Source organism: Nuphar pumila, chromosome 3 (genome assembly GCF_984573655.1).
Source record: "Nuphar pumila chromosome 3, dmNupPumi1.hap1.1, whole genome shotgun sequence".
Lineage (NCBI taxonomy): Eukaryota > Viridiplantae > Streptophyta > Magnoliopsida > Nymphaeales > Nymphaeaceae > Nuphar > Nuphar pumila.
Genome location: NC_143251.1, coordinates 6465196 through 6479313, shown reverse-complemented (window position 1 = coordinate 6479313; position 14118 = coordinate 6465196). Strand labels below are relative to the sequence as shown.

Here is a 14118-nt window from a genome sequence, read left to right as displayed (position 1 = left end):
TTGGCATGTTAGGTTTATATGAAAGTGATTGAAGTTAAAAATAATGCTTCTTTTGGGTTCTTTTTGTTTTAACTCTCTGATTTGATTCTTTCCAGAAATTCATCACCTTTTACTCTCTCTGATCTCAGAGTTCCTATGTTTTTTATCCTTATCTTGTTTTGGTGGCTTAGATTCCAGGAAGAAATCCATTTGGAAAAACATAAGCTCTGGTAAGAAAGTTTTCCACCTTTGGATTTGGAGTTTGCTAACTTCTTTTGACTTTTGGACCTTTGGACCTTCTGTTAATTTCTGATTTGTTATTAATTTCTATTAATTAATATTAGTTAATTTCTGTTAAATGATTATATGTATTTCTGTTAATTTTTTATTTGTGATTTGTTTCTGTTAATTGATTATAGGTCATTATGTTAATTTTTTATTTGTGATTTGTTTCTTTTAATTGATTATAGGTAATTCTTATTTTTTTTATTTCTGATTTGTGATTTGTTAATTATAGGTATTTCTATTGTTAATTTTTGTTAATTGATATTAGTTAATTACTGTTAATTATTGTTAGTTAATTATAGGTATTTTTTAATTATTTATTTTTAATTTGTGATTTATTAATTATATGTATTTTTGTTAATTGATGTTAGTTAATTATAGGTATTTTTGTTAAATTCTGATTTCTAATTTGTGATTTGTTAATTATAGGTATTTGTGATTTGTTAATTATAAGCAACAAATAATGCCTCCTAAGCATAAATCTGGTGCTCAAAAGAGAAAAAGAAGAGAAAGGAAAGCAATATTAATTAAAAGTCAAATCAGAGCTATCAATAAATATTTTAATAGAACTGTGGAACCAAATGAGGAAGCCCATGAAACTGTGGATCTGAATGAAAATTAATTATTGTTAGTTAATTTTTGTTAATTGATGTTATTGCTAGTTAAATCTAAAAATAATATAAATATTTGTATTAGTTAATCTCTGTTAATTAATGTTGAACAACTTGATTAAACTGATTTGATAACTATTTTTGCCTCTAAAACAATCAGACGAGTATTGTTTAGGTAGTTTATATAAATATTTTATACATTTTTATTTAATATAATATAAATATTTGGAATATTATATTTGTTTAATGTGAATGCAAATTTTATTGTTATTTTGATTCTTTAGAAAAAATTCGGAGGCACGGTCCCCAAACTCCTACTAATAAGGGGGCCATTTTTTCCCTCCGCCTCATAAAACACAGGTACGGTTCTGATCATCATGACTTAGAAATTTCACCTGTGTAAATATATATATATATATATATAGAGAGAGAGAGAGAGAGAGAGAACCTGATGCCACGATAGGTACGGAGACGGCTCACGCTCGGCAGTCGATCGACAAGAGGGACAGACCCTCTGTTTTGACAATCCCCTTTGTAAATGGATGGTAAAATAGAGAGAAGGGGGTAACCGAGTAATTTTACTATACTTAACCATGAGGAAGCAAAAACAGGTATTTGAGAATTATTTTGCTAAACTAGGAGGGTACTCATAAAATCTCAGATTAGGTTGTATTTGTAAATAGGTTAAAAGTTGAGAGGGTTTTTGTAATGTTTTCATATATATACTTGAAACCAAAGCAAGGTCTATGAACTGTGATTTAAATTCAAGACCCCATGTGATCGGAGCTTGCAGTAAAATTAGATTCGTACTTGAGATGGAGTTTCGTTCTTCTTTTAGATATTCATTTTTTTAATCAGAAACATAAATATCGTGTTTTAAGCGTGATATTTATGTTTTTATCAGCTATTTATCATACAAAACTGTGTATCTTTTTGTTTTTTTAATATTTAATATTTTTATTTTTTATAAAAAATACTTTTTATATTTGTATTTATTTTTTATTACCAAAAAATTGCCAAAAAATACAAAATTTAAAAAATCATTCATGAGTTTTTGTCAGACGAGATTTTATCATTTTTTTTCTTTTGACACTATGACAGTAAACTCAAGGCTTGATTATTTGTTTGAAAGAGTGAAAATTTGCATGTGCTCCTTATGTGTTCTTTTTTTAAGTAAAAGGAGGTCCCCACATTTTGGGGACATTCACAATGAGTTGTAAACATATTTGCAAAGGTTCTCTTGTTTGTGCCCTTATGCATTTTTTTTTAGTAAAATGAGGTTTGTATATTTTGGGAAACATCGTGCTATATTTGCGGAAGTCCTCTTGCATGTGCCCCTTGGGCATTTTTTTAGTAAAAAGTGGCTCCCACATTTTAAGGACGTTTACAACAATGAGTTGCAAAACTCATGTTATATTTACAGAGAGAAAAATCTCCTAAAAAAGTCGAGAATCTAATTTTTAAACATGCAAGAAATTTCATCAAACTGATCAGATTTCATGAAGCGTGCCATTTTTGCAAGAACGGTAAGGTCATTTTCCGAAACCCTAATCTCCTTGCTCAAATGTAACTCAATTTCAATCCACAAAAACAAAACGCTCCTTATTGATGGAAAAGCAGAAAAGAAATCAGACGAAATGAGAGAGAGAGAGAGAGAGAGAGACGCTTGGGAAGGAATGATCTCCAGGTGATCCGGCCACCGGTAGGGATGCAATCAGCCTCCGATGATTGATTTGCAAAGGAGACAGGAGACCCTGTGTTGATGGAACTCATGGATAACTGTGAAAGAAAAAAAGAGTAGGGGCAACCAAGTAATTTTACTTAATATACTGCATTTAAAATGCAAGAAGTGAGAGTTTGAGAATTATCTCATTAACAAGGTGGGTAAATGTAAAACCTGAAAAGTTAAGCGTGTTTTTGTAAATTGTTCTCTCTCTCTCTCTCTCTCTCTCTCTCTCTATCTATCTATCTATCTATATATATATATATATATATATATATAGTCTACATTTTTCTAAATTAAAATCTGATTAAACCCATATATACTGTTTTCCGATTGTTTTCTCTCACTCGTTAAGCTGTCCTTTTTAATGAAAACCCCTTTTAATGACGTACTCAATTTACACCACTCACCACCATATGTTCACAATAGTATAACATCAAGACGAAAAGAATATGGGCGTTTTATGTGATTCACCATGGTTGGCACCATGGTAAAATACTCAACGAACAAGCAACAGGTCTCCCATCACTGCTTGTCACATTAACAAAGGAACAGAAATTATTTCACATCTGGAACCCACCAAAAGTGGGAGAGAGTCGTAGCCGATGGAGAAAAGCTTGAACTTAAAGAGGAAAATTTCACACTTTTGGATAAAAGTTTGGAAATAAATAGTACAAGGATTCAAACTTGCTAATTGAAGCATACCTCTCCATGAGACTGATAGCTACTAGCTAGCTTGAAAAAAAAAGACTACCTTGTTACTCTTTTTAAACACTTAACCTTCTCAAACTCTGGAGCAGTGAAATTCTTTTCCAGTTCCCATGAAAGTTGGGACAGGTAAGTTATTGATGATTTTGCAGCTTTCTCATCTGTTACTTCTCTAACAAAAGGAATACGGACTGCAAAAATGTCTTCCTCTGGAGAACGAAGATGCAAGTCAAAGCCCAACCTGTCAATCCATACCATTCTTGCTTCTGTTACCTGCAAGAACAATCTCACTTCAGCTCTAATAGCTGTAAACAGCCACATTGACAGTCTTTTCAAATAGTATAGCCTATAACTGAATCATAAGCTGTCTTCAGTACTTAATCTTGAAATTCTGCATGCAGAATCTGTTAAAAGTTGCAACAGCTAAATATGCACTGAAAACAAAACCATGTGATCTTTTCTTCTTACCTTTTTTCTAGGAAAGACCAAAAAGGAAGTTTGCTATAAGTAGCAGTGCACATATACCCCTGTCCTTTTAGGTGATCAAGTCCTCTTGAACTACAAACAGCAAAAACTCTAAACAGCATTGCATGCATAAAGGCAGTAAATGAGAACTGAGAAGGCATCTGAAAATACTATTCAGGACCCTGAAACACTGGCAGAGGATTCCTAGCTAGACATGTCATGCTTCAAGAAACATCACAAAACCAGTTCTCATTTTAAAGTTATAAAGTACTTTGGAGTTAAGAACTTAAATTGATACAGTATTTGTCATTTCTAACTTTTTTTTGCTAGGCCAAGGGTTGTCATTTCTAACTTCAGCAAATAAAGATACCAAAAATTTGCGCTTCAGAAACAGAAGCATGCACTTTAACTTAAATTTTTGTTATGTGAGTCCATCTAATTTATAGTGTTAAACCACCTTAAATATTCTTAAAGCACACAGTTCCTTGACCCTTTAATACTATATATAGAGGAGAGTAGGGCATGAAAATAGATAACAATCAAGGATTAACTCATCCACCTCCAGCATCCTAATCCTTGTTCCTAATAAAATGGGGAAACTTGCACAAACTCTGAGGCTTGAAGAAGAGTAATATTTCCAAAGGTATCAACACCTCAGGAGATCCAGAGATGGAACTGAAGCAATCGCGGAAGCAGGATACGAAGAAGGGAGGATGCATGGAAGCTCACAAGAGCATTTGGTAAGCCCACATCTTGGCACATAGCAACTATAGATCCAAAAGAGACAACAAAAACCAAACCAGCAACTAGTCAACAGATGATTGATAAATTGTGAGAGTACAAGCTAAGGTACCTGCAGGCTATCAAGTTTGAAGGAGTGAAAAAAACAAGCAGATTGACTAAGTGCTTTTGATGGTCTAAATAGATAACAAGTAAGAAAACCATTAGTACCTGCAGGCTATCAAGTTTGAAGGAGTGAAAAAAACAAGCAGATTGACTAAGTGCTTTTGATGGTCTAAATAGATAACAAGTAAGAAAACCATTAGCTCAAACAGAACTACTAATTCATGCACAATTACTCATTAAAATAAGGCCCTATATTGGCAAACTCACACTTGGTTTTGTGATGTGACATACACAGTTCACATTTAGTTTAGTCCAAGCCAGTCGGTTCATCTTCAACATTTTTGAAGTCCAAAGGAAATGATGATCTCTCTCACCTTTGATTTTATACATGTCCATTAACAATAAATGGACAGATATAGGATCTTAATGTACTATTTGATATTTCTTGATCTTGGCTTCTTGTAAAGTATTAGCATGTAACCATAATCATATCTTTTCATTTCTATAAAACCAATGAGTTCTAGATATGTGAAACGGAAGTACTCATTCAGAAATTTATGTTCTATGAAACAGCTCATTTTTTGCACATAACTTGTAAAAGATGAGAATTGTGGCCTCCAAATTGACCAGAAAACCAACTTTATCAGCATAAGAAAAGACTTTTGCAAGTAGCAACAATTAATCATGTGCAGCAAGAACTAAAGCTTGGTTCTGTTGTACATGATCAGATATTCGAGAAATAAGACGTTTGTGCTGTATATACACCAAAAAGAAGCTTCCAATATTATCACAAGCACAAGCCTTCTATACCCCTTAAAAAGGCTCACTTTTAGATGGTTATAGTTGACTACTAAGTATCTACTGTCTAGAACTATGCATCAAGAAAAAAATGTTATTTCTATTTTTTTTTATCCTGAAACATATAAAAAATGGTAGAAAGACTGCATTACCTCTTTCTGTAAATAGTATATTGCTACCACCATAAATTCTCTAATCAGTTCCCACATCAATAAAATTTACCAATAATTTAAGTCAACGCTTGGCATGCAAACCTGAAATTCCAAGTCCACAAAGATGTTGCAAAACCGATGGATATCTTCCATATGTTTATTATTCATCTCATTTACAATCTTTTCTGCACAAGTGCGTAGAGGATCCGGCAATGCATTTCTATATTCCAATGCTTCCACCCATATGGCATCCTGAAATGTGAACTAAAACTGTAATTAAAGTTTGCAGTGCCACACTAAACATGGTTTGGAAGTTTTAATGACAATTTTGCTCACATGTGCATTTTAATGGTAATTTGTTTATCTAATTATTTTTCTCCCCATTTTGTTCTCCAACTTCAGGCAAGATCATTTGATCCAGCAGAATAATAAAATACTAGGAGGGATCCTTGTGTAATTTTAGGAATACGTCATAGTGAGATTTTCTTTTTACCAACAGAAATAGCAAAAAGGGGCAGATTTGCAGTATATGAGTTCTACAAAAACTGTCAGCTTTTCAAAATGCATATCAAGCCCATCGCCATATTGAAAAAGACCACTAGACAAGCATACTCACAAAACCGTTCTCACAATAATATTGTGAAGGCTTTTTTGGAGAATGAAGAAATAAGCTATTTTCTCAAGAAACATCGGGTATCCTTAATTGGAAAAATCTAAAAATAATAAATAAATTCAATTCAATTAAGAACGTGTAATAATATCATGATCTTCATTTTTCTATTTTAGTTCAAATTTAAGTTTTTTGGTTTTTGAAATAAAAGACTTTAAGAACACAATAAATTCAAAATGTCAGAGATAAATTGTGACTTGTAAAGCCATGGTTGTCAAAGACCAAGGTGCCCAGCATGGATAAGCCAAAGTTTGTCCAAAACCAGATAAGAGAGGTGGTTTTTAGCCTGTCTTTTGAGGGGGATAAGAACGACAACCCAAGCTCACCCTTTGCAAGATTAGCAAGCGGTATAAACCTATGGATGTAATTGACTTCAGGAGAAGATAATATGATTCCAAAACAGTAATCAGAATTATCACATAGCAATCAAGAAGCAAAAAACAGAATAATATGGTCACTTGGTCCAAAGTCAAGGCAACCAGTCTGTTGAACCTCGCAACTGTGAGCCAGAATGTCGTAGTCCTTGCAGACCTAAAAGGAAAAAAAAATCTCACACCAAACCCAAACTAGACAAATCAGGCAGATAGTCCACTTACAAAAGTTCAATGCACAAATTGGTACCTAAGAAAAAGGTACCAGATTTGACAAACCCATATTGTGGCATGATCAACCATCCAGTCAAATCAATTTAAAAGAAAATTCAAGATTTTCCTTCACTAACACCAAGTTGGACTAGCTCCCACAGGGTTGCCAAATTGGTTAAGAGCATCAAGAAGTCCGGAGGTCCCAGACATGACAAGTTCGATTCCCCTGGGATCAAACCTGCAATAGGTATGGAACAGCACTATGGGGCTGATCCACTCTCCCAAAGTTTACCACTATAAGGTGGGATCAAAAGGGCTAAATCCTGGTGGGTTCCTCGACTTCCAAAAAATAAAAAATAAAGAAAAAAAACAAGTTGGACTAACAATACCTCTTTGAAATCTTCCATATGAAGCACCCTTTCAACAGTCATGACGTAAAGAAAGTCTTCACCAATTTCCTTCTCAAACTTTTTCTTCCATACTGATTGCAGCCTCTGCAATAAGCCATGGAACTTGCTAAGTATTAGTCAATAACTATTTCTAACTTTTAGTAACCAAGATTGGTAAAATTTGCAGGAGAAATGGAAACAAGACATGACATGAAATGTTCAAGAAGAAAGGAAAAATGAATAGATGAAAAGCATGATCTTTGTCATTTGGCAGCTGAAATTGACGAGTAAGGAAAAGCTCAAAAATCAATATATGTAGATATACAAATCGAATTTCTCTTAAAGCCCCGTAGGCTACTAAAAAAGGATTTATCGTTGCTTACGTGATTATATATATATATATATATATATATATATATATATATATATATATATATATATATATATATATATATGGGGCTTTATTGGTTATAGTCACCATTACCTACAAATGCCCCTTTGTTTTCATTTTTTTATTTTTTTGTTGTTTTCATGAAATCAACCTTACTGATGTGATCTACATGTTTCACTTGGTGGGAATCAACTTTTAAATTGCCCGATTACGACACATGGGTAGGATTTTATAATGCTTCAAAAATCAATGATCTACAATGTGATACTTTCCAGGGCCGTAAAATCATGTTTTTTCATTGAAAAAACATGATCCAAAAGCCGGTTCCCACTATTTTGACCATATTGAATTCATCCATGAGGTTGGTTTGGATCAAAACAACTTGAGCATAGGAGATCCAAACTCGTTTGTAGGTAATCACACCATTACTAAAACGTTACCATATATATAGAGAGAGAGAGTCACTAGAATATGAGAACTACTGTATGAACTGGGCATTTCCAACACTTTTTTGTGCAAATCCAACCATGTAGATGTGTTCGCTGCATGGTAAATTTGCTAGGAATTAGCTGTTGGACAGTGTATTTTCGATGAAAAAATATGATTTTTGGATGCTTGAATATTTATAAAGATTATGAGCCATTGATTTTAAAGCCTTAAAAGATCTTGTTTATGCATCATAGTCGGATGATTCAAGAGCTGGTCCTTATAAAACCAAGCATGTAGATCACATCCGTAATGATTGCTGACCAACTGCCCAATGACCATTGGTGACCCCTCTCTCTCTCTCTCTCTCTCTCTCTCTCTCATATTGTTGTCCAATGGTTTGTAGTGCAATTGATGACAGACACTAAATGAAAAGAACTTGCTAGAGCTCATGCAGAGTGCCAAGATATTTGATTATCCATTTTTTATTAAAATACAAATGACTTTCTTTGACAAACTCAACCGTTGCAAGCATCAGTACATGGCTAGGGCATAAAAAAACAGAACCATACATAAACCGGATACTGGCAAATAAAAAGCAGAAACATGATGTTGTTAAATAGTAACAAATAATTGTTTAAGCTTTTAAAATAAGATGGGCGGCATGTCATGCATCGAGGAAGAAGAGGTAGCTAACATTCATAGAATAACTTGCAACCGAATTGGTTGGTTATCATTTGTTTTAGATTCAAACGTTCAGAATAGCAACTTAATGCCAAAACCAACTGAAAAGGTCATTTAACCTCATAAGAGATTAAAACGCTAAGGATGAACTGCAAACTGGGGCTTCATAATGACGAATGATATTTCGAAGAGAAAACTATGACTAAAAGAGATTTGTCAAATTCAAACGTGTTCAAAAGGAACACATTAAAAAGTGGCCATGAAAAGGATCTTAAACATGGTGGCAAATAAACTTATAATGGAAAACGCCACATTTGAACTTTTTCGAAAGAGAGCAGCATCAGTAATCCCAAAAATTCTCTAATCACAAACACAAGAATAAAACAAAACAAACAAGGGCCTAAACTCGTACCTTCCGCAGCATCTTGTCTTCTGGTCGAGAAAGGCTGCCCTGCAGAGTACACTGAGGAGTGCAAGACCCATTCTGCTCCAACTGGATCGCATCCAAACGAAATAACAACAACAATAAACACCATCAAAGCTGAAACCGTTCTCACCAACCAAAATTAAAAAGAAAAAAATCATTTCCCATCTTCAATAATTCCAAGTATTCTTCTACGTGAAAAATAAAAATAAAAAAAGAAGAAAAAGAAAAAATCTTCACTAATCCACTAATATATACACCAACCAAGAAGAACAAAGCTACCTAACTACATTTTATTTCCCAAAATCAAAACCCCATGGACCACCCTCCCACTTAATTCCAATTTCAAAGTGTTCATGTTCATAAGAACCAGTGAATTTCCTAAAGAAACACAACATCCAAACGAAACAGTTTTGCAGGTAAAAATGAATTGAAATCCTATCAAGTGGGACGCTACCTGAACATGGAGACTGGACCTATCATTGGTGGAGAAAATTGGGGTCCCCTGATTCATGGGGTTTAAACTCAAGATGGGCATCCCTTCGCCGTCCACAGCGAAACGAACGCCGATCCCCAAAGGCCAACCTTCTTGAGTCAATGCAGAGAGTGTCCCTTGTGACCCCAGCTCCATGATAGTCCTCGACACCTCTGCTGAAGATGGTCTGGTTGATTTGGTCTGCAATACCTTCGGATCTGCTTCAGCCACGGCAATTGAGCATTTCGGAGGCTTGATGGAAGATTTGAGAGGTGGGTGTTGCTTAAAATAAGCAAAGAGGAGTTGCTTTTGTGTGTGTGAAGAATGGATGGCGAGAGATGGGCCTCTTGAAGGTGGCAGAGAGATGGTAGATGGGTTGAAGGAAAGGGCGTGTGGCAGCATAGTGGCAGGAGAGATATGCGCCTTCAGACCACGAAATCTAGAGTCGCCTTCTCAAGGCGTTGAAAGAGAAAGCTTGGGAACCGGTAAGCAGATTTGGATGTCAAACTGATTAGATGAGAAACCACAGGCTCGTTTGTTTTTTCAGATTGGCACATACGCAGACCTCTCATCTCTGAAATGACGGTCCAGATATATGGTGATTGGTGTGGGGCCATCCCTACCACTATATATTACTCTAGCAGCCAATGCTTGGAGTGGACTGTGCGGATTAACATTAGGTGCCATCGAAGGCACGGAACTCTTAAGAGGTTGAAGCTTTATCAACTCAATCTGAGCACATAGATGTGTTTAGCATGATTTTGTTTGCTAAAGATCAAATCTTGGATCACGTTATTTGGATTTAAAAATATGATTTTTTAAATCATAAAATTAGTGGATTGTAGGCCATTGATTTCTGAAGTATTTAAAAAGCCTGCACATCATTTAAAACTCATTTTATGCTAAACAAACCTTGTATTTAACATCCATAGAATCCGATCTACAGAAAAAAATCTAAAAAAAATGAAAAGAGAAAAGGTGGTATACTCAATAGTTATATGCCTTGAATAACACCAAATATTAACCCTAACTGTTCCCCTAAATATATGTTACTCTACCAGCCAATAAGAATGATCGGCGTGGGCTGCCCTCCACATATATATTACTCACCAGCCAAGAAAAAAAATACCAAGCTACTCAAGGTGGAATTTTGGGTGGTTTTTCCATCGTACGTAACAAATAATGTGGGTATTTTGAAAATGTTACGACATCATCATGAGATTTTAAAGGCCGGTACAATACAAAAAAAATGTGATTTTTCAAAATTTCATGTTTTTATCATTTTAATGCAAAAGAAAAGAAATTTTATAGTATGATTTATGTTATTTATAATTTTATATAATTTGTATCTTTTTATACGTTTCAATATTTTCCTAGAAAAGCACAATTTTCAAAATATTGAGAAATGTCATCACAATTTTTTTTTTCAAGAACGAGATTTGTGATGCCGGTTTCAACAACAATGAAGCCAATCCGGAAGATCAAACTTCAGATTGGACGGTTCATGTTCTTTTGGAAGGAATAACGTTCGTGAAGCAGCACGATCTCAGCTCAATCAGATGTATGAACTACAAGCTTAACTATCAAAATCTAGAACGTGAGCGTACAAATCTTTCTTTAAAAAAAAGAAAAAAACTTTGCAATGCCTAGGCTGGCTACGGATGCATCATTTAAACTCCAAATTGATACTAATCTCTAGGACTCCAGAGCATAAGCACAAGCTTGCCATCCCTTCCAAGTTCACGTTAAGACATGGGATGATTATGTCCATCCTGTGAGGTGGGCACCGATTCGTGTCAGGTATGTATGGATCGACCTACAAGTCCAAATTCAAATAAATGTGTCCTATACCGTACGCAAGAAATTTGATCAGATATCGTCGAACCATCTCTAAGTCGGACAAGGTTGACATATTTGCACACCCATACGATGGGTGTTAGCATGAGGCTTCATATCCAGGAGAAAAGACATGAGCCAGCTGGATACAGAGCCCATATTGCTGCATGTTTCACAAACAAGGCAAGGAAACCAGCTCGTCTGATAAACCCGGCAAGACAGTTCCTCCAATCACCGACCACTACCTAATAGGCACAACTTCGAATAGGCTAGCGTTATAATGCACACTAAAGAAGCAAGGTGATATACAGTATAGCTTTTCTAATAACTTGTAAAGTGCTGGTGCGCTGCACCAAACTAAGAGAGAGAGAGAGAAAGGATTGATGACCAAGCAAAAGACAATGAAATGCTTTTATTACTACAAATGTAGAGGGACCCATTCGTTGATCCAGCGAGTAGCTGTTTTGGGGTTTAGGTTGGGTTGAGTCAAGGTCGATCCCTATTCTTTTTGAATGAATCGCAGTTGGGAGCCATATGATTAATCCCAAACCTCAACTAAGTGCGTACTTCATAATGAAATTGTTGCAGCATGCACATCTTTGATGACCTTCTTCCCTACTTTCCAGGCAAACCATTGTGATATATATATATAAATATATATAGAGAGAGAGAGAGAGGAGGAACAACCAACGATGATCGGATGGCTCTCCTTCTGTAATGCTTGAGCATTTCATCAATCGGGCCTCATATATTTGTTCTTTATAATTTATTTAGTAAGAAATATTTACATAAAGACTTTACAACATATAGACATGTTTTTCGAAACTTGAAAAATAGATAGCAGTTTTGAAGTCTTGCAATGGCATGAAAACATGGTTTCAGTGTGTTGCCAAAATATCATTTTGCCAACGTGTGATGTTGAGAGATAGAGTTGCTAAAAACATCCTCACGTGAAAGGTGTTGAAATGTGGTGTTGGGCTGGTCAACACCAGTCCCAACGTATTTTTTCAGCAACACCACTGCTCCACAACATAACTGCCAATTCAAGGCTCCCAAACACAGCCTAAGATTCAGAGGATTCGTTCTGTTATTTGTTGAATTTGAAATGTCTCCATCTACACAAGATAAAAGGAATACATTGCATTTATTTTTAAAAAAATGAAGAAAAAATTGGCTTGCAACATCCTGCACATAAAAAAATCTAACTTTCAACATCCTGCTCTAAAAGGTCTTGAAAATATATTAAATGCTATATGACAACAACATATGAGAACTTTCATTAGGCTACAAAAGGAATGAGGCAAATCGTATATTCTATCTTGCTGACCATATGCAACACTATCACTATGCCCTTCCCGGCATCATGGATCATATACAGTATATCTAAATGCTATTTGGGGCATTGGAAAAAGGATTCGGTGATGTTAAACCAGGAAGCTAGAGTACATGAACCCCAGAAGGCATAGTAAAATAGTAAATATGGAGAGAGAGAGAGAGACAAACTTCTCGGGCTTCTAAAGCATAGGATTGATATCTTAGACGTGAGAAAGTGGGAACCATATGGAGAGAGAGAGGTAGTTAAGTAGCTTAGGGGAACAGGAGAGAGAGAGAGAGAGAGAGAGTGTGTGTGAGGTGTGTTTCCTATTTTTTGGGGTTTCTGTCTGAAACAGTTACCTACAGATGCAGAATAGCATAATAGTTGCATATAACTGCTTACAGCATGCTCTCAAAGAGGGGTGTGAAAAAGGCATAAACATCGAGAAAGTGATGAGACACCAGCAGTGCAGCATCTCTGCACACTTGCACAGAGTAATCCAGACAAGATTTTGTTTCTGGAATAAACAAGAAATTGATATTTCAACAGTTCTGTTTATCCATATAGAGCAAAAGCACATGATCTGTTAAGAACAAAGAGCAATTTTGCAATCCCCATTACCTCAAGTGTTGTACAGTAACAGCCTTTACCAATATCATCTGAGGTGGTTCTTCAAATGTCAATTATTTACATTTGTTTCTTTTATTGTGGACGATAACATGTTCCACTGTGTTGCATGTTAAGGATACAAGGACCACAGCAAACACGACACTGGATCATTAGCTATCACTGATTGAGCGCCCCAAAATGTGTTTGTGCAAGGAGGCAATGGACATCTTGATAGACAACCACTAGTTAGAGATGGAACAAGAAAATGAGTCAAGAACATCAAAGGATACAGAAGACATAGAACCAATGGCAGATCAAAGAAACACAGACAGAACTTTGATGATTCTTAAGATCATGCCGATCTTAGGCAACCCCTAACAATGGACCAAAGGAATGATGAGAGCAGCCATATTCTGCTAAAAAGGAGCCATGGATCCTCCAGAAATTAGTCATAGACAATAATGCATTCACAAGAAGGAATTGCAGAGCTGGATCAGCAAATCTCAGCATCAAACTTGCAGGTTGGACTGAAACATATGGTTTAATACTCGGGTTTCCGACACTCTAGAGAAGGATCAAAATATCTTACTTGCCTTGGTAAAGTCTTTATAGGGAGAAAACATCAAGTCTCAGTGTGCTGAAGTTTTCCATATTAGCACATGTTTAACATGGAACTATGCCATCTAGTCCTCCATTTGCATCAACTCTTGCCATAGGAACATAATTACCATCTATTTGACCCATCATG

At 35.4% G+C, this 14118-nt stretch overlaps 1 protein-coding gene across 2 annotated transcripts; it reads right to left on the bottom strand.

The window, feature by feature from the left end:
* Nucleotides 1–3225: 3225 nt before the first annotated feature.
* On the bottom strand, nucleotides 3226–10185 carry LOC149841769 (glutamyl-tRNA reductase-binding protein, chloroplastic-like). 2 transcript variants are annotated; one of them, XM_089998685.1, is made up of 5 exons: nucleotides 9593–10185; nucleotides 9124–9204; nucleotides 7211–7315; nucleotides 5670–5819; nucleotides 3226–3579 (listed from the first exon to the last, which is right to left on the bottom strand). In XM_089998685.1, exons 1-5 carry the CDS (start codon nucleotides 10010–10012, stop codon nucleotides 3349–3351), a joined length of 987 nt encoding a protein of 328 aa, XP_089854811.1. In that variant the 5' UTR covers nucleotides 10013–10185; the 3' UTR covers nucleotides 3226–3348. The 2 variants fall into 2 exon arrangements, with proteins under 2 accessions (XP_089854811.1, XP_089854810.1); XM_089998684.1 differs by having other exon boundaries at nucleotides 5670–5831; nucleotides 9593–10179.
* Between the last annotated feature and the right edge of the window lie 3933 nt (nucleotides 10186–14118).